Source organism: Pseudophryne corroboree, chromosome 10, assembly GCF_028390025.1.
Source record: "Pseudophryne corroboree isolate aPseCor3 chromosome 10, aPseCor3.hap2, whole genome shotgun sequence".
Lineage (NCBI taxonomy): Eukaryota > Metazoa > Chordata > Amphibia > Anura > Myobatrachidae > Pseudophryne > Pseudophryne corroboree.
In genome coordinates, this window is record NC_086453.1 from 338,841,976 (window position 1) to 338,866,524 (window position 24,549).

Consider the following 24,549-nt stretch of genomic DNA (forward strand, 5'->3'; position numbering starts at 1 on the left):
GTTGACTGTGTAAAAAGGATGAAGTGTTGTTATTATTATTTCTCTGACGTCCTAGTGGATGCTGGGAACTCCGTAAGGACCATGGGGAATAGCGGCTCCGCAGGAGACTGGGCACAAAAGTAAAAGCTTTAGGACTACCTGGTGTGCACTGGCTCCTCCCCCTATGACCCTCCGCCAAGCCTCAGTTAGATTTTTGTGCCCGAACGAGAAGGGTGCATACTAGGTGGCTCTCCTGAGCTGCTTAGAGTAAAAGTTTAAATTAGGTTTTTTATTTTCAGTGAGTCCTGCTGGCAACAGGCTCACTGCACTGAGGGACTAAGGGGAGAAGAAGCGAACTCACCTGCGTGCAGAGTGGATTGGGCTTCTTAGGCTACTGGACATTAGCTCCAGAGGGACGATCACAGGCCCAGCCATGGATGGGTCCCAGAGCCGCGCCGCCGGCCCCCTTACAGAGCCAGAAGACAGAAGAGGTCCGGAAAATCGGCGGCAGAAGACGTCCTGTCTTCAATAAGGTAGCGCACAGCACCGCAGCTGTGCGCCATTGCTCTCAGCACACTTCACACTCCGGTCACTGAGGGTGCAGGGCGCTGGGTGGGGGCGCCCTGAGACGCAATAAAAACACCTTAGATGGCTAAAAATACATCACATATAGCTCCTGGGCTATATGGATGCATTTAACCCCTGCCAGTTTTTCCTTAAAAAAGCGGGAGAAAGGCCGCCGAGAAGGGGGCGGAGCCTATCTCCTCAGCACACAAGCGCCATTTTCCCTCACAGCTCCGTTGGAGGGAAGCTCCCTGGCTCTCCCCTGCAGTCCTGCACTACAGAAACAGGGTAAAACAAGAGAGGGGGGGCACTAATTTGGCAGATTAATAAATACAGCAGCTATATAAGGGAAAAACACTTATATAAGGTTATCCCTGTATATATATAGCGCTCTGGTGTGTGCTGGCAAACTCTCCCTCTGTCTCCCCAAAGGGCTAGTGGGGTCCTGTCCTCTATCAGAGCATTCCCTGTGTGTGTGCTGTGTGTCGGTACGTTGTGTCGACATGTATGAGGAGGAAAATGGTATGGAGGCGGAGCAATTGCCTGTTATAGTGATGTCACCCCCTAGGGAGTCGACACCTGACTGGATGGTCTTATGGAAGGAATTACGTGATAGCGTCAGCACTTTACAAAAGACTGTTGACGACATGAGACAGCCGGAAAAACAGTTAATACCTGTCCAGGCGTCTCAAACACCGTCAGGGGCTCTAAAGCGCCCTTTACCTCAGATGGTCGACACAGACCCAGACACTGACTCCAGTGTCGACGGTGAGGAAACAAACGTATTTTCCAGTAGGGCCACACGTTACATGATCACGGCAATGAAGGAGGTTTTGAACATTTCTGATACTACAAGTACCACAAAAAAGGGTATTATGTGGGGTGTGAAAAAACTACCCGTAGTTTTTCCTGAATCAGATGAATTAAATGAGGTGTGTGATGAAGCGTGGGTTTCCCCCGATAAAAAACTGCTAATTTCAAAAAAATTATTGGCATTATACCCTTTCCCGCCAGAGGTTAGGGCGCGTTGGGAAACACCCCCTAGGGTAGATAAGGCGCTCACACGCTTATCAAAACAAGTGGCGTTACCGTCTCCTGATACGGCCGCCCTCAAAGAGCCAGCTGATAGGAAGCTGGAAAATATCCTAAAAAGTATATACACACATACTGGTGTTATACTGCGACCAGCAATCGCCTCAGCCTGGATGTGCAGTGCGGGGCTGGCTTGGTCGGATTCCCTGACTGAAAATATTGATACCCTGGACAGGGACAGTATATTATTGACTATAGAGCATTTAAAGGATGCATTTCTATATATGCGAGATGCACAGAGGGATATTTGCACTCTGGCATCAAGAGTAAGTGCGCTGTCCATTTCTGCCAGAAGAGGGTTATGGACGCGACAGTTGTCAGGTGATGCGGATTCCAAACGGCATATGGAAGTATTGCCGTATAAAGGGGAGGAGTTATTTGGGGTCGGTCTATCGGACCTGGTGGCCACGGCAACGGCTGGGAAATCCACCTTTTTACCCCAGGTCACCTCTCAGCAGAAAAAGACACCGTCTTTTCAGGCTCAGTCCTTTCGTCCCCATAAGGGCAAGCGGGCAAAAGGCCACTCATATCTGCCCCGGGGCAGAGGAAGGGGAAAAAGACTGCAGCAGGCAGCCTCTTCCCAGGAACAGAAGCCCTCCCCCGCTTCTGCCAAGTCCTCAGCATGACGCTGGGGCCTTACAAGCGGACTCAGGTACGGTGGGGGGTCGTCTCAAGAATTTCAGCGCGCAGTGGGCTCACTCGCAAGTGGACCCCTGGATCCTGCAGGTAGTATCTCAGGGGTACAAATTGGAATTCGAGACGTCTCCCCCTCGCCGGTTCCTGAAGTCTGCTTTACCAACGTCTCCCTCCAACAGGGAGGCGGTATTGGAAGCCATTCACAAGCTGTATTCCCAGCAGGTGATAATCAAGGTACTCCTCCTACAACAGGGAAAGGGGTATTATTCCACGCTGTTTGTGGTACCGAAGCCGGACGGCTCGGTGAGACCTATTTTAAATCTGAAATCATTGAACACTTACATACAAAGGTTCAAATTCAAGATGGAGTCACTCAGAGCAGTGATAGCGAACCTGGAAGAAGGGGACTATATGGTGTCTCTGGACATCAAGGATGCTTACCTCCATGTCCCAATTTGCCCTTCTCACCAAGGGTACCTCAGGTTTGTGGTACAGAACTGTCACTATCAGTTTCAGACGCTGCCGTTTGGATTGTCCACGGCACCCCGGGTCTTTACCAAGGTAATGGCCGAAATGATGATTCTTCTTCGAAGAAAAGGCGTCTTAATTATCCCTTACTTGGACGATCTCCTGATAAGGGCAAGGTCCAGGGAACAGTTAGAGGTCGGAGTAGCACTATCTCAAGTAGTACTACGACAGCACGGGTGGATTCTAAATATTCCAAAATCGCAGCTGATTCCGACGACACGTCTGCTGTTCCTAGGGATGATTCTGGACGGGTTCACTACGGCTGGCCGGCGGTCGGGCTCCCAGCGACCAGCATCCCGGCGCCGGGAGCCCAACCGCTGGCTTACCGACAGCTTGGCGAGCGCAAATGAGCCCCTTGCGGGCTCGCTGCGCTCGCCACGCTACGGGCACGGTGGCGCGCTACACTATTTTATTCTCCCTCTATGGGGGTCGTGGACCCCCACGAGGTAAAATAATTGTCGGTATGCCGGCTGTCGGGCTCCCGGCGCCGGTATACTGAGCGCCGGGAGCCCGACCGCCGGCAAACAGAAGACCACCCATTCTGGACACAGTCCAGAAAAAGGTGTTTCTCCCGGAGGAGAAAGCCAGGGAGTTATCCGAGCTAGTCAGGAACCTCCTAAAACCAGGCCAAGTGTCAGTGCATCAATGCACAAGGGTCCTGGGAAAAATGGTGGCTTCTTACGAAGCGATTCCATTCGGCAGATTCCACGCAAGAACTTTTCAGTGGGATCTGCTGGACAAATGGTCCGGATCGCATCTTCAGATGCATCAGCGGATAACCCTGTCTCCAAGGACAAGGGTGTCTCTCCTGTGGTGGTTGCAGAGTGCTCATCTTCTAGAGGGCCGTAGATTCGGCATTCAGGACTGGGTCCTGGTGACCACGGATGCCAGCCTGAGAGGCTGGGGAGCAGTCACACAGGGAAGAAATTTCCAGGGCTTGTGGTCAAGCTTGGAAACGTCATTTCACATAAATATCCTGGAACTAAGGGCCATTTACAATGCCCTAAGTCATGCAAGGCCTCTGCTTCAGGGTCAGCCGGTGTTGATCCAGTCGGACAACATCACGGCAGTCGCCCACGTAAACAGACAGGGCGGCACAAGAAGCAGGAGGGCAATGGCAGAAGTTGCAAGGATTCTTCGCTGGGCGGAAAATCATGTGATAGCACTGTCAGCAGTGTTCATTCCGGGAGTGGACAACTGGGAAGCAGACTTCCTCAGCAGACACGACCTCCACCCGGGGGAGTGGGGACTTCACCCAGAAGTCTTCCACATGATTGTGAACCGTTGGGAAAAACCAAAAGGTGGACATGATGGTGTCCCGCCTCAACAAAAACTAGACAGATATTGCGCCAGGTCAAGGGACCCTCAGGCAATAGCTGTGGACGCTCTGGTAACACCGTGGGTGTACCAGTCAGTGTATGTGTTCCCTCCTATGCCTCTCATACCCAAGGTACTGAGAATCATAAGAAGGAGAGGAGTAAGGACTATACTCGTGGCTCCGGATTGGCCAAGAAGGACTTGGTACCCGGAACTTCAAGAGATGCTCACGGAGGACCCGTGGCCTCTACCTCTAAGAAAGGACCTGCTCCAGCAGGGACCCTGTCTGTTCCAAGACTTACCGCGGCTGCGTTTGACGGCATGGAGGTTGAACGCCGGATCCTGAAGGAAAAAGGCATTCCGGATGAAGTCATCCCTACCCTGATCAAAGCCAGGAAGGATGTAACCGTGCAACATTATCACCGTATTTGGCGTAAATATGTTGCGTGGTGTGAGGCCAGGAAGGCCCCTACAGAGGAATTTCAACTGGGTCGTTTCCTGCATTTCCTGCAAACAGGACTGTCTATGGGCCTAAAATTAGGGTCCATTAAGGTTCAAATTTCGGCCCTGTCGATTTTCTTCCAGAAAGAACTGGCTTCAGTTCCTGAAGTTCAGACGTTTGTCAAGGGGGTACTGCATATACAGCCTCCTTTTGTGCCTCCAGTGGCACCTTGGGATCTCAATGTGGTTTTGGGGTTCCTAAAATCACATTGGTTTGAACCACTCACCACTGTGGACTTAAAATATCTCACATGGAAAGTGGTAATGCTGTTAGCCCTGGCGTCAGCCAGGCGTGTCTCAGAATTGGCGGCTTTATCCTATAAAAGCCCTTACCTAATTTTTCATACGGACAGGGCAGAATTGAGGACTCGTCCTCAATTTCTCCCTAAGGTGGTTTCAGCGTTTCACTTGAACCAGCCTATTGTGGTACCTGCGGCTACTAGGGACTTGGAGGACTCCAAGTTGCTGGACGTAGTCAGGGCCCTGAAAATATATGTTTCCAGGACGGCTGGAGTCAGAAAATCTGACTCGCTGTTTATACTGTATGCACCCAACAAGCTGGGTGCTCCTGCTTCTAAGCAGACTATTGCTCGTTGGATTTGTAGTACAATTCAGCTTGCACATTCTGTGGCAGGCCTGCCACAGCCAAAATCTGTAAAAGCCCATTCCACAAGGAAAGTGGGCTCATCTTAGGCGGCTGCCCGAGGGGTCTCGGCTTTACAACTTTGCCGAGCAGCTACTTGGTCAGGGGCAAACACGTTTGCTAAATTCTACAAATTTGATACCCTGGCTGAGGAGGACCTGGAGTTCTCTCATTCGGTGCTGCAGAGTCATCCGCACTCTCCCGCCCGTTTGGGAGCTTTGGTATAATCCCCATGGTCCTTACGGAGTTCCCAGCATCCACTAGGACGTCAGAGAAAATAAGAATTTACTTACCGATAATTCTATTTCTCATAGTCCGTAGTGGATGCTGGGCGCCCATCCCAAGTGCGGATTGTCTGCAATACTTGTACATAGTTATTGTTACAAAAATCGGGTTATTATTGTTGTGAGCCATCTTTTCAGAGGCTCCTCTGTTATCATGCTGTTAACTGGGTTCAGATCACAGGTTGTACGGTGTGATTGGTGTGGCTGGTATGAGTCTTACCCGGGATTCAAAATCCTTCCTTATTGTGTACGCTCGTCCGGGCACAGTATCCTAACTGAGGCTTGGAGGAGGGTCATAGGGGGAGGAGCCAGTGCACACCAGGTAGTCCTAAAGCTTTTACTTTTGTGCCCAGTCTCCTGCGGAGCCGCTATTCCCCATGGTCCTTACGGAGTTCCCAGCATCCACTACGGACTATGAGAAATAGAATTATCGGTAAGTAAATTCTTATTTATTGCAATATAACACACACTTTACAAACATAAACTAGGCTTATAGTCTTGTCTTTTCTGCCCATCCTGGTCTGACTACAGTATCTCACTGTTTTACAGGTGGGTTCCCGTCTTTAAGTCGACACTCATTAGGTCACCCACTATTGGTTGACATGCATTAGGTCAACATGGACTACAGATCGACATGGAAAAAGGGTAAGACATGAGTTTTTCACATTTGTTTTGAATTTTTTGAACTTTTTCATACTTTACGATCCACGTGGACTACGATTGGGAACGGTAACCTGTGCCGAGGGCAACGGTAGTGGTGCAAGACACCATGCCTGAAGCATGGCGAGTGAAGCAAGACATGCAAGAGGATAAGGTGCACTAATTGGGGTCACTTTACAATGAAAACGACACCCAAAAAACTGTAAAAAAAAAACTTATGTTGACCTAATGAGCGTGTCAACCTATTTCAGGTGTCGACCTAGTCACTGTCGACCAATAGTGGTCGACCTAATGACTATCAACCTAGTTACTGTCGGACCCTATGATCCACACCCTTACAGGTGAAAGTGCCAGGACCCCAGTAAGGGAAATGGGCTCCACCAGCCTGCAGGCCATCGGCTGGAAGTGATGGGGAAGGGCTGGGTGGTGTGCCAGTCCTATCTATAGCTCTATGGCTTTAGGACGGGCAGGGTGGGAGAAAGGCAACTTTCTGCCTCCAGTTTTTGCCAGAACACGTCTCGGATAACCATACTGGTGTTGTCTGGGCCTGCCGCAGAATTGGGCCCAGCAGTACGGAAAGCAGCGAGTCCAGCGCTTACCTTTCAGCAGAGCACTAGATAGCTTCCGCTACAGACCCTGGGAAGCAGCAGATGACAGCTGCCATAAAATATGCATCACCTATGTATTAATAAAGCTAAGAAGAAAAGGGGAACTCTCGGGATGGGAAGCAGGTCTTACATCGGAGGGGCATCCTGGTGGAAGCCGGGCAGAATCACACACACATCCTGCATTCCAGAGACGAGCTGAGATCTTACACTGGAGCTGACTGCTTTGATTTGGTCTATGATACGTGTAGTATAACATTGAGATGCCCAGTAACAGTACTGACATGAGACGGATAAGAGCGCAAACAGCCAAGAGATACAACATGAATTTTTCATCCACATCGATGTATTATTGAAAGTCTAGTAAGCATCTTAGTTTTCCAAAACCAGAGATACTCGGTCTTAAAAATCCTGGGGTGCCTCAGAGATGAGCATTCGGAATGAGAGATTCGCAGTGTTCTACAATGTCCCTTTCTAGATGTGATATGCAAACAACTGGGGAACATTACAGACTCCCAGAAGCTTCTCACTAAACTCCACATACAGATGTGTCCTCTTACATCTTTGCTCCGTGCGCTACAAGTCGTGTTACAGATAACGCGTGAGTGCTGTGTGATTTGGTAGCATGGAGTGTCTTTTTGCTTTTTATTCTCCACGAAAATGCATCTTTAAATGATACGCGGCATGCCTATATTCTGTGAGGGACTGCGACTGTGTCTGCATACAAAATGCTATGCTACAGTGGTTTCGTGGAAAACACTGTAATGTGGCATTACGGATGCAGACACAGCTGCAGTCACACACAGAATATAGGCATGCTGCATATCTTTTTAATCAGCAAAAAATGCTTGTGCATCCCAATACATTACGTTGCATCTAAGACGCATTTTCATAGGGGAAAAAAAGAAAAAAACGCGCGGCGCTATAGAGTCCCGCCACTGTATGGCGCGACTTCAAGGGCTGTTTAGCGTGACTGCAGCAAGGATGTAAGAGGACAAATCTGTACTGCAGTAATAATACTTGTCCTATTAGCCTCGGTACTATCCGTATATGAATCACTGACATATTATGTAGCGCTGTACACTGAGGAGCTCATAACATGGAAACAAAGAAATAACACATGATGGCATAAGCGTACAGTCTATTAGGTGTCGATAATACTCTGACTATACTGTGCTCTGATGCACCGTCATATCTGTACAGTGAAAACAGAAGCAAATGGGTCCTGTTGGAGCTACAAACTTGGGATAAAACATGGACACACCAAAAAACAAGTGTAACATTAATATCATAAATGATAGAAAATAATTATACTTTATTTGTAAGTTACTGATTCGTCTTTTTGTTTTCTTTTTTTAATGATCAAAACAGGACGCCCTCTATGTAATGCTATTTTGGAGGGCAGTGGCTGCTAGTCTAGGGGTCTGTCATAAACACCAAAAAAAGTGAGAATCAAAGAGGACATAAGAAACAGGGGCAGATGTATTAATCTTAAGAAGGCATAAGGAAGTGATAAACCAGTGATAAGTGCAAGGTAATAAACGCACCAGCCAATCAGCTCCCATATGCAAATTGACAGTTAGGAGCTGACTGGCTGGTTCGTTTATCACCTTGCACTTATCGCTTACTTATGCCATCTCCTTGGTTAATATATCTGCCCCTAGTTTGGACATGATTGAAGGCGGCAGCTCCCATTACAGGTATGCCTGCGGCCTTTTACACCTGTCGCTGGACTTGTTCAGCGTCCACAGACAATAGAACGGACACTTCAGACACAGCAAGATTATATATGGCTGCAATCCCTGAAAGAACATTAATAGGGTTGTTTTATTCACAAAGCTTTTGGGTCACTTTAGTACAATTATCACTGACACCATGTGCATTATGATCTGTCATTTTATATAGACATTTATTACGTTGGTTCTTTCGACCAATTTTTTCTGTTGTTTTATTGTGGTACTTAACATTTATCAATAAGTTATGAGCATCTAAAGTACACAGGGATTATTTCTTTATTGAGATACAATAAATTGTGAATTTTATATTGCAGATTGGGGTTTTTGTTTTACCGCCTAGCTGCTAAATGTAAGTCACCTGCTCGTTCCCCTCTGCCGAGCCTAACAGCTGCTCCCCGCAGCCGTTCTTACCGGAGATCCGTGGTTCTTCTCACAGCCCAAAAAATGGGCACATGAGCGGTTTCTTCTGCATCCTCGAACTAAGCTGAATTTTGCGAAACAAACCACTTCTGCACTGCAGATGGGTGTTCTATTTAAGATGGTATGTTGCCCATAGCAACCAACCAGATTACAGGTATTATCTGGTAGAAGGTGCTAGATAAATGAGAAGTAGAATCCGATTGGCTGATATGGGCAACATCCCATCTTAAATAGAACTCCCGTCTTAGTAAAAATTTACCCCAGAGAGTCTGGGATTTTTAACATGTAGGATTGTACTGATCCCCCATCAAATCTGCAGACTAGATCAGCACTGGCTCCACGGGGAACTCGGCTGTAGATGTAAGCCCCACATAAGTTGAGGTGGTTATTCTTTAAGAGCGGGATATTAATGTGCTACAAAAAGATTTAATGACAACCTTTAACATGTACTGTGACATACCAGATGAAAGGGTTATGCATCTAGGAAGGTTATATACTGTGGGGCAGATTTATTAAGCCTGGTGAAGTGATAAAGTGGAAGGTGATAACGCACCAGCCAATCAGCTCCTAACTTCCATGTTACTGGCTGGGTTTGAAAAATGACAGTTAGGAGCTGATTGGCTGGTGCATTATCACCTTCCACTTTATCACTTCACCAGGCTTAATGAATCTGCCGCTGTATTACACTGAAACCAGGAAATGGAGCTAGGACGATTTAGAAATGAGAGGTGAGTAGCTCAGATTAGAGATCAGCCAAGTCCGGATCTGCAAACGAAGCAAAGCGTAAACTTCCCTGGATGCTCAGATCTCATGTGATTCCGATTGCATACCAGTTATTGGCAATTCTGAAAACATTGCACAATCTGAATTTTCAAGGAAATTCACACTTTGACTCCTTTTCAGTTGTGAACTTGGGGGGGAAGAACTGAGTCCACGCCGCTGATCTCTGTTAGGAACTCTGGGCTTCAGTAAGCAGGGTAGCTGAACAGCAACAGGCAGCTGCTGCCAAAGCAAGTATACAGCACAGTTGTATATAGTCAAATGACATATTAGACATGGAGTACATGATATTAGAGGTCTAGAATGGGTTTGGTGGAAAGGGACATAATAAAAATAAAAAAGGGGGTGAATGGAAAAAGTTAAATCTCAAAAGACCCCTGAAGTTTCATTAGTTTGAAATAAAGGCGTCTTAGAGGTGACGTCACTAATATACTTCAGGATATGGAAAGCCAATACAGCGGACAAGGGGTTATCAGCCGAGAACCGAAGGTTTCACCACCGCTTTCATAAATAGGCCCCTGAGTAACTATTATAAGGATTGCGAGTCACATTTCTACATTATCCGTCTTAGAAGTGACAAAAGAACACAGTAATGCGGACGGAATAGGAGAAGATGTCAGAGATAATATACATCAGGGGAAGGAATGAGAGGTTGGACCCCTGATGTTACCAAGGAAATGCGAAACGCCAGTGTTTCACACATAACTCAGCGAGGCTGTAATGTTACAATGCTACAAGTATACATCAAATAAATGGAAACAAATGATGGCTGCCAGCAGCCTCGCATTGTTTTACCACCGAGACCTCTCTGCATTGTGATCTCACACATGTACAACAGCAGTGGACGGAAGAAAACTCATTATAAGCTAGGCTGTAATAAACGCAGGAGGGATGACGCTGCCACACAGCGCCCCCTACAGGTTTTAACCAGTGACTCACCTTTGGGTGACAGATACCTCCAGTTCACCACAGGCTCCGGCCTCCCTGTAGCAATACAGCTCAGGCTCACATTATTGCCCTCGTTCACAGCTATATTCGATGATATCTCCACTATCCGAGGGGGAACTGTAGAAGAGAGAAGGGTAAAACCACTGTAGGTTACATTCTATATACCAGGTGACACGTATATACATGTATGATACAGTATACAACGTAGTACTCACAAAGACTCCCACCCCAGAATGTACACAGGAGATAATGAGACACGCCGGGTAATTCTGACAGACACAGTACGGTATAATGATATAATAAGTCACACTGTCCCAACTCAGCAATCTCATCATCTGTACATTTATTTATTAACAGTTATTTACACAGCACACAGGTATTATGTGACGCTTTTCAGAGTCATTCACATCAGTGACACTCTGACTACATATATCACCATGTGACATATAACAGCCTGGATGCACTATGACACTGACTACATATCACCATGTGACCGGCACATTATAACAGTAGACATAGAAAAGTTCCCCGCAAGGAAAAAAATAAGAATTTACTCACCGGTAATTCTATTTCTCGTAGTCCGTAGTGGATGCTGGGACTCCGTAAGGACCATGGGGAATAGCGACTCCGCAGGAGACTGGGCACAACTAAAAGAAAGCTTTTGGTCTAACTGGTGTGCACTGGCTCCTCCCACTATGACCCTCCTCCAGACTTCAGTTAGGATACTGTGCCCGGAAGAGCTGACACAATAAGGAAGGATTTTGAATCCCGGGTAAGACTCATACCAGCCACACCAATCACACCGTATAACTCGTGATACAATACCCAGTTAACAGTATGACAACAACTGAGCCTCTCAACAATAACCCTTTAGTAAAACAATAACTATATACAAGTATTGCAGACAATCCGCACTTGGGATGGGCGCCCAGCATCCACTACGGACTACGAGAAATAGAATTACCGGTGAGTAAATTCTTATTTTCTCTGACGTCCTAAGTGGATGCTGGGACTCCGTAAGGACCATGGGGATTATACCAAAGCTCCCAAACGGGCGGGAGAGTGCGGATGACTCTGCAGCACCGAATGGGCAAACTCTAGGTCCTCCTCAGCCAGGGTGTCAAACTTGTAGAATTTAGCAAATGTGTTTGACCCCGACCAAGTAGCTGCTCGGCGAAGTTGTAGAGCCGAGACCCCTCGGGCAGCCGCCCAAGAAGAGCCCACCTTCCTCGTGGAATGGGCTTTCACTGATTTAGGATGCGGCAGTCCAGCCGCAGAATGTGCAAGCTGAATCGTGCTACAAATCCAGCGAGCAATAGTCTGCTTTGAAGCAGGTGCACCCAACTTGTTGGGTGCATACAGGATAAATAGCGAGTCAGTCTTTCTGACTCTAGCTGTCCTGGAAACATACATTTTCAGGGCCCTGACTACGTCCAACAACTTGGAAGCCTCCAAGTCTTTTGTAGCCGCAGGCACCACGATAGGTTGGTTCAGATGAAAAGCTGATACCACCTTAGGGAGAAACTGGGGACGAGTCCTCAATTGTGCCCTATCCATATGGAAAATCAGATAAGGGCTTTTACATGACAAAGCCGCCAATTCTGATACACGCCTGGCCGAAGCCAAGGCCAACAACATGACCACTTTCCATGTGAGATATTTCAATTCCACGGTTTTAAGTGGCTCAAACCAATGTGACTTTAGGAAATCCAACACCACGTTGAGATCCCAAGGTGCCACTGGAGGCACAAAAGGGGGCTGAATATGCAGCACTCCCTTAACAAAAGTCTGAACTTCAGGTAGTGAAGCCAGTTCTCTCTGGAAGAAAATCGATAGAGCCGAAATCTGGACCTTAATGGAACCCAATTTGAGGCCCATAGTCACCCCTGACTGTAGGAAGTGCAGAAAACGGCCCAGCTGAAATTCCTCCGTTGGGGCCTTCCTGGCCTCACACCACGCAACATATTTTCGCCAAATGCGGTGATAATTGTTTGCGGTCACTTCTTTCCTAGCTTTAATCAGCGTAGGAATGACTTCCTCCGGAATGCCCTTTTCCTTCAGGATCCGGTGTTCAACCGCCATGTCGTCAAACGCAGCCGCGGTAAGTCTTGGAACAGACAGGGCCCCTGCTGCAGCAGGTCCTGTCTGAGCGGCAGAGGCCATGGGTCCTCTGAGATCATTTCTTGAAGTTCCGGGTACCAAGCTCTTCTTGGCCTATCCGGAACAATGAGTATAGTTCTTACTCCTCTTCTCCTTATTATCCTCAGTACCTTTGGTATGAGAGGAAGAGGAGGGAACACATAAACCGACCGGTACACCCACGGTGTCACTAGAGCGTCCACAGCTATCGCCTGAGGGTCTCTCGACCTGGCGCAATATCTTTCTAGCTTTTTGTTTAGGCGGGACGCCATCATGTCCACCTGTGGCTTTTCCCAACGGTTTACAATCAGTTGGAAGACTTCCGGATGAAGTCCCCACTCTCCCGGGTGGAGGTCGTGTCTGCTGAGGAAGTCTGCTTCCCAGTTGTCCACTCCCGGAATGAACACTGCTGACAGTGCTAACACGTGATTTTCCGCCCATCAGAGAATCCTTGTGGCTTCTGCCATCGCCGTCCTGCTTCTTGTGCCGCCCTGTCGGTTTACATGGGCGACTGCCGTGATGTTGTCTGACTGGATCAGTACCGGCTGGTTTTGAAGCAGGGGTTTTGCCTGACTTAGGGCATTGAAAATGGCCCTCAGTTCCAGAATATTTATGTGTAGGGAAGTCTCCTGACTTGACCATAGTCCTTGGAAGTTTCTTCCCTGTGTGACTGCCCCCCAGCCCCGAAGGCTGGCATCCGTGGTCACCAGGACCCAGTCCTGTATGCCGAATCTGCGGCCCTCTTGAAGATGAGCAGCCACCACAGCAGAGACAACCTGGTCCTTGGAGACAGGGTTATCAGCCGATGCATCTGAAGATGCGATCCGGACCACTTGTCCAACAGGTCCCACTGAAAGGTTCTTGCATGGAACCTGCCGAATGGAATTGCTTCGTAGGAAGCTACCATCTTTCCCAGGATCCGCGTGCAGTGATGCACCGACACCTGTTTTGGTTTTAGGAGGCCTCTGACTAGAGATGACAGCTCCTTGGCCTTCTCCTCCGGGAGAAACACTTTTTTCTGTTCTGTGTCCAGAACCATCCCCAGGAACAGTAGACGTGTCGTAGGGACCAGCTGTGACTTTGGAATATTTAGAATCCAGCCGTGCTGTTGTAGCACCTCCCGAGATAGTGCTACCCCGACCAACAACTGCTCCCTGGACCTCGCCTTTATCAGGAGATCGTCCAAGTACGGGATAATTAAAACTCCCTTCTTTCGAAGGAGTATCATCATTTCGGCCATTACCTTGGTAAATACCCTCGGAGCCGTGGATAGACCAAACGGCAACCTCTGGAATTGGTAATGACAATCCTGTACCACAAATCTGAGGTACTCCTGGTGAGGATGGTAAATGGGGACATGCAGGCAAGCATCCTTGATGTCCAGTGATACCATGTAATCCCCCTCGTCCAGGCTTGCAATAACCGCCCTGAGCGATTCCATCTTGAACTTGAATTTTTTTTTATATATGTGTTCAAGGATTTAAAATTTAAAATGGGTCTCACCGAACCGTCCGGTTTCGGTACCACAAACATTGTGGAATAGTAACCCCGTCCTTGTTGAAGTAGGGGCAATTTGACTATCACCTGCTGGGAATACAGCTTATGAATTGCCTCTAACACTGCCTCCCTGCCTGAGGGAGTTGTTGGTAAGGCAGATTTGAGGAAACGGCGGGGGGGGGGGGAGACGTCTCGAATTCCAGCTTGTACCCCTGAGATACTACTTGAAGGATCCAGGGATCCACCCGTGAGCGAGCCCACTGATTGCTGAAGTTTTTGAGACGGGCCCCCACCGTACCTGGCTCCGCCTGTGGAGCCCCAGCGTCATGCGGTGGACTTGGAGGAAGCGGGGGAGGACTTTTGCTCCTGGGAACTGGCTGTATGCTGCAGCTTTTTCCCTCTACCTCTGCCTCTGGGCAGAAAGGACGCGCCTTTAACCCGCTTGCCCTTATTGGGCCGAAAGGACTGTACCTGATAATACGGTGCTTTCTTTGGCTGTGAGGGAACATGGGGTAAAAATGTAGACTTCCCAGCTGTTGCTGTGGAAACGAGGTCCGAGAGACCATCCCCGAACAACTCCTCACCCTTATAAGGCAAAACTTCCATGTGCCTTTTAGAATCTGCATCACCTGTCCACTGCCGAGTCCATAACCCTCTCCTGGCAGAAATGGACATTGCACTTATTTTAGATGCCAGCCGGCAAATATCCCTCTGTGCATCTCTCATGTATAAGACTGCGTCTTTAATATGCTCTACGGTTAGCAATATAGTGTCCCTGTCTAGGGTATCAATATTTTCCGACAGGGAATCTGACCACGCAGCTGCAGCACTGCACATCCATGCTGAAGCAATAGCTGGTCTCAGTATAATACCTGTGTGTGTATATACAGACTTCAGGATAGCCTCCTGCTTTCTATCAGCAGGTTCCTTTAGGGCGGCCGTATCCGGAGACGGTAGTGCCACCTTCTTTGACAAGCGTGTGAGCACTTTATCCACCCTAGGGGATGTTTCCCAACGTGACCTATCCTCTGGCGGGAAAGGGTACGCCATTAGTAACCTTTTAGAAATTACCAGTTTCTTATCGGGGGAAGCCCACGCTTCTTCACACACTTCATTTAATTCCTCAGATGGAGGAAAAAACTACTGGTAGTTTTTTCTCTCCAAACATAATACCCTTTTTTGTGGTACCTGGGGTAACATCAGAAATATGCAACACATTTTTCATTGCCTCAATCATGTAACGTGTGGCCCTATTGGAAGTTACATTAGTCTCATCGTCGTCAACACTGGAGTCAGTATCCGTGTCGACATCTGTGTCTGCCATCTGAGGTAGCAGGCGTTTTAGAGCCCCTGATGGCTTTTGAGACGCCTGGGCAGGCACAGGCTGAGAAGCCGGCTGTCCCATATTTGGTATGTCGTCAAACCTTTTATGCAAGGAGTCGACACTGTCGCGTAATTCCTTCCACAAAACCATCCACTCAGGTGTCGACCCCGCAGGGGGTGACATCACATGTATCGGCATCTGCTCCGCCTCCACGTAGGCCTCCTCATCAAACATGTCGACACAGCCGTACCGACACACCGCACACACACAGGGAATGCTCTGACAGAGGACAGGACCCCACAAAGCCCTTTGGGGAGACAGAGAGAGAGTATGCCAGCACACACTAGAGCGCTATATAACACAGGGATTAACACTATAACTGAGTGTTTTCCCTTATAGCTGCTTATATCATATATTGCTGCGCCTAAATTTAGTGCCCCCCCTCTCTTTTTTACCCTTTTGTGCTTGAAGCTGCAGGGGAGAGCCAGGGAGCGATCCTTCCAGCGGAGCTGTGAGGGAAAAATGGTGCCAGTGTGCTGAGGGAGATAGCCCCGCCCCTTTTTCGGCTGACTTTTCTCCCGCTTTTTTTATGGATTCTGGCAGGGGTATTTATCACATATATAGCCTCTGGGACTATATATTGTGATTTTTTTGCCAGCCAAGGTGTTAATATTGCTGCTCAGGGCGCCCCCCCCCCCCCCCCAGCGCTGCACCCATCAGTGACCGGAGTGTGAGGTGTGCATGAGGAGCAATGGCGCACAGCTGCAGTGCTGTGCGCTACCTTGTTGAAGACCGAAGTCTTCTGCCGCCGATTTCCAGGACCATCTTCATGCTTCTGGCTCTGTAAGGGGGACGGCGGCGCGGCTCCGGGACCGAACGATCGAGGTCGGGTCCTGTGTTCGATCCCTCTGGAGCTAATGGTGTCCAGTAGCCTAAGAAGCCCAAACTATCTCCAGTCAGGTAGGTTCGCTTCTTCTCCCCTTAGTCCCACGTAGCAGTGAGTCTGTTGCCAGCAGATCTCACTGAAAATAAAAAACCTAACATACACTTTCTTTTCTAGGAGCTCAGGAGAGCCCCTAGTGTGCATCCAGCTCAGCCGGGCACAAGATTCTAACAGAAGTCTGGAGGAGGGTCATAGTGGGAGGAGCCAGTGCACACCAGTTAGACCAAAAGCTTTCTTTTAGTTGTGCCCAGTCTCCTGCGGAGCCACTATTCCCCATGGTCCTTACGGAGTCCCAGCATCCACTTAGGACGTCAGAGAAAAGGGGTTATGATGGCGCGGAGCAGACCTGTGTATGTGTGCACCCTGGGATTAGCTGCCACCTGGTGAGGAGGTAGCCAGCCTCCTCAGACAACAAAGCAAATATAAAGAATTACCAGGTAAGCGCTCAATACCAATGATGAACACAAAAATATAAAAATAAACCAATTTATTAAACAAACTAAAAACATATAACACTTTAAAATATATAAGAACACAGTATGGTATTCATATAAAACTGAGGTTTCAGAAACCTCTGGAATGAGCAATGGTATGGACTAATTGTAAGTACTTGGAAGGCAGTCACAATAACCTTAGATAAGAGATAATTCTCTATTAGCTTTTATCTTTGTTTAAATACTCGCCCAAAAATAGAAGCACAAAGATTCTAACACGGCCGTGCATATGAGTGTCCTCAAATTTGTGTAAGTTCAATTCCAGTTGGAAAAAGTTCATCAACTTACAAATCCACTAGATGTATGAACGGTGCAGAAATAGGAGTTGTATAATAACTGTTACTCAGTCTATGTCGGCTTTTCCTCTCTGCACCGCAGATATTTGTTTGAAGCCGCTCTATATCACCCTGTGCACGGGTGAGACATCCGTCAGTGGCGGGATTCGTCAGTGGCGCAATCCGTCTGCGGCGCAAGCGGGGAACCGTTCTCCACCCTCCGGCACAGTGTGGATGCACCAATACACCGTTCTCTACCCCCAGCACAGATGGAATAATGCTCACCAGGGCAGGATGTATGGTGTTCCCAGTATGGTACAGGAAAATGAACGGTGCAGTCTCGCTGGAGATAAACAGTTGCCGGCAAATGCTATAATCAGCTGCTATGAGGACACGATCTTATTCTTGTGGGCAATTGGGTATTAGTGACCCCTTCTCTCTGTACCCTCTATACCCAATTGCCCACAAGAATAAGATCGTGTCCTCATAGCAGCTGATTACAGCATTTGCCGGCAACTGTTTATCTCCAGCGAGACTGCACCGTTCATTTTCCTGTACCATACTGGGAACACCATACATCCTGCCCTGGTGAGCATTATTCCATCTGTGCTGGGGGTAGAGAACGGTGTATTGGTGCATCCACACTGTGCCGGAGGGTGGAGAACGGTTGCCTGCTTGCGCCGCAGACGGATTGCGCCACTGACGAATCCCGCCACTGACGGATGTCTCACCCGTGCACAGGGTGATATAGAGCGGCTTCAAACAAATATCTGCGGTGCAGAGAGGAAAAGCCGACATAGACTGTGAGTAACAGTTATTATACAACTCCTATTTCTGCACCGTTCATACATCTAGTGGATTTGGAAGTTGATGAACTTTTTCCAACTGGAATTGAACTTACACAAATTTGAGGACACTCATATGCACGGCCGTGTTAGAATCTTTGTGCTTCTATTTTTGGGCGAGTATTTAAACAAAGATAAAAGCTAATAGAGAATTATCTCTTATCTAAGGTTATTGTGACTGCCTTCCAAGTACTTACAATTAGTCCATACCATTGCTCATTCCAGAGGTTTCTGAAACCTCAGTTTTATATGAATACCATACTGTGTTCTTATATATTTTAAAGTGTTATATGTTTTTAGTTTGTTTAATAAATTGGTTTATTTTTATACTTTTGTGTTCATCATTGGTATTGAGCGCTTACCTGGTAATTCTTTATAGAAAAGTTCCCGCTTGCACAGTGAGGATGAGGAGGCAGAGTAAGAACATTGTCGCCACTATCCTGATTTTTTGGATCGATCCTATTGATACACTATAGTCCGATTATGCACGCACAAAGGCTGCGCTCGGGTCCGATGGCTTCAGAATTCAATAGGCAAAGCGAAGGGTGTTCCTGGGCAGTGATTGGGTGGTGGCCTGTAGTGAACACAGAAAAAAATCTGTCTCATGGTCGATGGTGGCTATTCAGGCTAGTACACAGGGGAACGCTGAAACTAGCAATTGCATATTATTGCACCCGGACGCAGCAGTGATCACCTGTTAATCAGGTCCCAGGTCTATATATATGTATGTGTATATATTATTATTTTTTTTATTTAATTTTTTATATTTTTAAATTGCGTTGCATCGGAAAAGTTGAAAGATCGATCTTCCAAACCCATCCCTGGCCTCCCATACTTTTCAAATGATGGCGAAAGCTCAGCCCAGCATGATGTTGATCTATTACCACAAGGCAGAAGCTGCTACACTGAGTATATGGCAGACATACATGTGTTTATGACAGTACAGCTGGTTGATCAGCCTCTGAAGAAGTGATATCTGTGCAAATAATAATGATGATAGTTCAGCGACTGTTTCCATAACGCTGCAACCTCCATATCTTTCTCCATGTGGCCACATTTCACAGAACGAAGCCACTCCGCTTCCAGACAACCTGCACTGCAGCACACATTATACCACGGACAGCACAGCCAACTCTCTAGCTCTACACTATCTCCCAGCAAAGAGCCTCTTGTACGGAGAATGCCACTAACTATTCCACCCAATGTGAGAATAACTGGTATTAATGGAAACTCCCGCAGGTGGCAGCGCATTTCAGCATTGTATTTTTCTCCATCTCTCACTAATGCATAGATAGTTCTAATAAAAACCATTGTGCAGCCTCGAACAATACTCCACAAAAAGCCCTGAAACAAAGGACCTGTAACGCTGTACAGAAATATAAGCACAGGATGTGAAAGGAAGAGAGACAGTGAGTGGAAAGAACTGCAGGATTTGCCTGTGAGATGTAAATGGTGCAGAACTGAGGTGATTATGGATTGCAGACTCTCACATATGCAGCACATTCTTTATGACACACTTGTTTCTTATTATGACTACTGGTACATTCCGCCTCAAACAGATTATAAGTCAATAAGCACAACATTGAGCGCATCAATTCAACAGGTTTACCGCCAAGGTCACGGTGTGCACTAACAGGAAGTCCTCTCTCCCAGCACAGGGGCCGTCCCTCCCAGCGCAGGGGCCGTCCCTCCCAGTGCAGGGGTCATCTCCCCCCCTTCCCCTGTCCAGGGGCCGTCCCTTCCTGCTCAGAGGCTATCCCTCCCACTGCAGGGGCCGTCCCTCCCAGTGCAGGGGTCGTCCCACCCAGTGCAGGGGTCATCCCACCCACCCAGAGTCCAGGGCCCGTCCCTTCCTGCTCAGGGGCTGTCCCTCCCAGTGCTGGGGTCCTCTCCCCCCCTGTCCAGGGGCTCTCCCTCCCAGTGCTGGGGTCATCGCCCCCCTCCCCATACAGGGGGCGACCCTCCATGCTCAGAGGCCGTCCCTCCCAGTGCTGGGGTCATCCCCCCCCCGCCCCCGTACAGGGGCTGTCTCTCCCAGCGCTGAGGCCATCCCTACCAGTGCAGGGGTCTTTCTTCCAAGCAAAGTAGCTATCCTTTTCATCACAGGGGCAGTTCTTCAAAACTGAGGAGCCATCCACGCAGTGGGACGGAATTCTTTCCTGATGGCGCCTCCTCTATGCGTCAGGAGGCGCGGCTCCTGTAGGGACACATGCCCCGTCCTGTTTAAGATTTAAAGGGGTATATGCGAGAAACATGATGACACGTTTGGCATAAAATTGTAATCTTCTTCCCATAAAAAGGGAGTCTTTGAGCACAGACCATTGTCAGATTAAAGGCTCCATTACCTTGTTCCAGTGTTAGTCTCAGTGCCTCCTAGTGAAACCCATAGAGAATCCTGTACATGGTTCATCCCCCTGCTGTGTTCTGTTCCAGCCCTACCACTCCGGTGTCCTGCTCCCGAATCCTGTCCCTGTCCCTGAGTCTCCCATTTGGTCCCAACCCAGTCTATTGACTCTGTTATACGCCTCCTGGCTATATATTCTTTGCAACCCCAGTGTATACCGGCTCTGGACTAGGGAAACTAGACTAAAAGCTGCCACCTGCATGACGGGGGTAATCCAAACCTCTTTGTGGGGGTCCCTGGTGAAATCTACTGTCGCATTGGACTCCGCGCCTCTGTTCTGGGTATCCACCAATCCTGAAGTACGGTTCCAGCATTCGACATCTATCCCTTATTTTTGTTAATCAAGTTTTAAAAACACAGGGGCGCGATCTTTGCAAACATAGTCGGTGTTGCAGAGTTTTGCATACGGATGTTGTCCTCGGTTTGTACAGTGCATGTTCCATAGCTGAGCGCACGCATTTAGGGAAGTTTCCAAGTCACAGCTATCTCAGTCGAAACTCCTCTTACCTACTTCATGGTTTTAGCTAAATGATAGCATGGTTTTCTCATGTAGACTAAGTTGATGGAGGTTGTTTAAGGACATGTACTCAGAAATGATGATTTGAGGGTACGCAGAGATCTGTCTTGCTGGAGAAAAGTGGAATATATGGGAATTCCGGTTGCACAGATGTCTGCAGACAATGGGCGTCTCTGGGCTTGCACCCTCTGACGCACCCTAACACACAAGGGGAGGTTCTCTGTGGTTTCCCCTGCTAAATGAACCATTACCATCTATAACTCCCCCTATATTACACATTTAGATTAACGACTTCCTCTCCTCTCCTATGACTTTAATTGTTCAGCTTTACTATTTTTGTTTTAATATAGGTACACTGTAATTAGTTGTGCTACCATATTATTAGCCTGTAACTAGTGACAGTCACATAGCAGCGTCTGTCATAAGAACATGCGAGCAAACTTATAATTACGTTACTTCTGCCGGCGCAGGATTTCCATAGTGAACAAATACTGCGCGGTGGCTGCTTCTAGGTGACAAACATTTGTACCCAACATCAAATAACAAAACACCAAATTAATGTAACGACTGTAAAAGGTTAGTAATTCAATAGGCTGCAAATTACAGCAAACACAAATTTTATTAAAGCGTTACGGATGTAGTCGTCTTCTAGAGCGGATTACACGAGCCAGGAATTCAGCGCTTTTCATTACAGTGAGAATACAATGTAGCAAGCACAAGTGTGATTCATTCACACAGTATGTCAGGATATTAATGTCTACGCTATTTACAAAACTAGCAATGGGGAAAAATCATGGGGCAAATAATTGAATTATAATTATCACTTTTTGCTATAGGATTTGTGTGAAAAATGAAGAGGACCTGCCAAAGCCAGCTGCACAAAGCAGAATATAATCACTTTATAGGGTGACGGGGCAACTATTCTTATCTGAGGAATCAAGATGTGCAATCTCCTGTAAATGATATTTGTATAGAACCAAGTTCTGATGTGTGTAGTTGTAGTCTGTGAGGTCAGCTGTCATCACATTAGCATTCAAAGGATAGCTAAACACATTACCAATATATATGATAAGTACATACAGGATATATAGAGAGACAGACAGGGAGATAGACGGTGGGGATATTGCACAATAGGTAAGTGGGGATGTCAGGGGTCATAGTACTAGGGAAGTGGGGATGTCAGGGGTCATAGTACTAAGGAAGTGGGGATGTCAGGGGTCATAGTACTAGGGAAGTGGGGATGTCAGGGGTCATAGTACTAGGGAAATGGGGATGTCAGGGGTCATAGTACTAGGGAAATGGGGATGTCAGGGGTCATAGTACTAGGGAAGTGGGGATGTCAGGGGTCATAGTACTAGGGAAGTGGGGATGTCAGGGCTAGTAATACTAGGGAAGTGGGGATGTCTTCACTCATAGTACTAGGGAAGTGGGGATGTCAGGGGTCATAGTACTAGGGAAGTGGGGATGTCAGGGGTCATAGTACTAGGGAAGTGGGGATGTCAGGGGTCATAGTACTAGGGAAGTGGGGATGTCAGGGCTAGTAATACTAGGGAAGTGGGGATGTCAGGGCTAGTAATACTAGGGAAGTGGGGATGTCAGGGCTAGTAATACTAGGGAAGTGGGGATGTCAGGGCTAGTAATACTAGGGAAGTGGGGATGTCTTCACTCATAGTACTAGGGAAGTGGGGATGTCTTCACTCATAGTACTAGGGAAGTGGGGTTGTCAGGGCTAGTAATACTAGGGAAGTGGGGATGTCGGGGGTCATAGTACTAGGGAAGTGGGGATGTCAGGGGTCATAGTACTAGGGAAGTGGGGATGTCAGGGGTCATAGTACTAGGGAAGTGGGGATGTCAGGGGTCATAGTACTAGGGAAGTGGGGATGTCAGGGCTAGTAATACTAGGGAAGTGGGGATGTCAGGGATAGTAATACTAGGGAAGTGGGGATGTCAGGGCTAGTAATACTAGGGAAGTGGGGATGTCAGGGCTAGTAATACTAGGGAAGGGGGGATGTCAGGGCTAGTAATACTAGGGAAGTGGGGATGTCTGGGCTAGTAATACTAGGGAAGTGGGGATGTCTGGGCTAGTAATACTAGGGAAGTGGGGATGTCTTCACTCATAGTACTAGGGAAGTGGGGATGTCTTCACTCATAGTACTAGGGAAGTGGGGTTGTCAGGGCTAGTAATACTAGGGAAGTGGGGATGTCTTGACTCATAGTACTAGGGAAGTGGGGATGTCTTCACTCATAGTACTAGGGAAGTGGGGATGTCTTGACTCATAGTACTAGGGAAGTGGGGATGTCTTCACTCATAGTACTAGGGAAGTGGGTATGTCAGGGGTCATAGTACTAGGGAAGTGGGGATGTCAGGGGTCATAGTACTAGGGAAGTGGGGATGTCAGGGGTCATAGTACTAGGGAAGTGGGGATGTCTTAATTCATAGTACTAGGGAAGTGGGGATGTCTTGGCTCATAGTACTAGGGAAGTGGGGATGTCTTGACTCATAGTACTAGGGAAGTGGGGATGTCTTGACTCATAGTGCTAGGGAAGTGGGGATTTCAGGGGTCATAGTACTTAGGAAGTGAGGATGTCAAGGGTCATAGTACTAGGGAAGTGAGGATGTCAGGGGTCATAGTACTAGGGAAGTGGGGATGTGTTGACTCATAGTACTAGGGAAGTGGGGATGTCTTCACTCATAGTACTAGGGAAGTGGGGATGTTTTGACTCAGTACTAGGGAAATGGGGATATCTTGAATCATAGTACTAGGGAAGTGGGGATGTCTTGACACATAGTACTAGGGAAGTGGGGATGTCTTCACTCATAATACTAGGTAAGTGGGGATGTCTTCACTCATAGTACTAGGTAAGTGGGGATGTCTTCACTCATAGTACTAGGTAAGTGGGGATGTCTTCACTCATAGTACTAGATAAGTGGGGATGTTTTGACTCAGTACTAGGGAAGTGGGGATATCTTGAATCATAATACTAGGGAAGTGAGGATGTCAGGGGTCATAGTACTAGGGAAGTGGGGATGTCTTGACTCATAGTACTAGGGAAGTGGGAATGTCAGGGGTCATAGTACTAGGGAAGTGAGGATGTCAGGGGTCATAGTACTAGGGAAGTGAGGATGTCAGGGGTCATAGTACTAGGGAAGTGAGGATGTCAAGGGTCATAGTACTAGGGAAGTGATTATGTCAGGGGTCATAGTACTAGGGAAGTGAGGATTCAGGGCTAGTAATTCTAGGTAAGTGGGGATGTCAGGGCTAATAATGCTAGGTAAGTGGGGATGTCAGGGCTAGTAATGCTAGGTTAGTGGGGATGTCAGGGCTAGTAATACTAGGTAAGTGGGGATGTCAGGGCTAGTAATGCTAGGTAAGTGGGGATGTCGACTCATAGTACTAGGTAAGTGAAGATGTCAGGG

At 47.7% G+C, this 24,549-nt stretch overlaps 1 protein-coding gene across 7 annotated transcripts in view; it reads right to left on the reverse strand.

Annotated features, from left to right (window-relative positions):
• The window catches only part of NTM (neurotrimin), a 1,318,058-nt gene that overhangs the window by 345,288 nt on the left and 948,221 nt on the right, over positions 1-24,549 (reverse strand). For all 7 annotated transcript variants that reach the window (XR_010188690.1, XM_063943614.1, XM_063943616.1 and 4 more), the window contains exon 4: positions 10,685-10,810. Coding sequence is in view for 6 of the 7 variants with exons in the window: in XM_063943614.1 (XP_063799684.1) it covers positions 10,685-10,810 (126 nt within the window). In the remaining variant the exon portion in view is untranslated. The remainder of the gene's footprint in view (positions 1-10,684; positions 10,811-24,549) is intronic.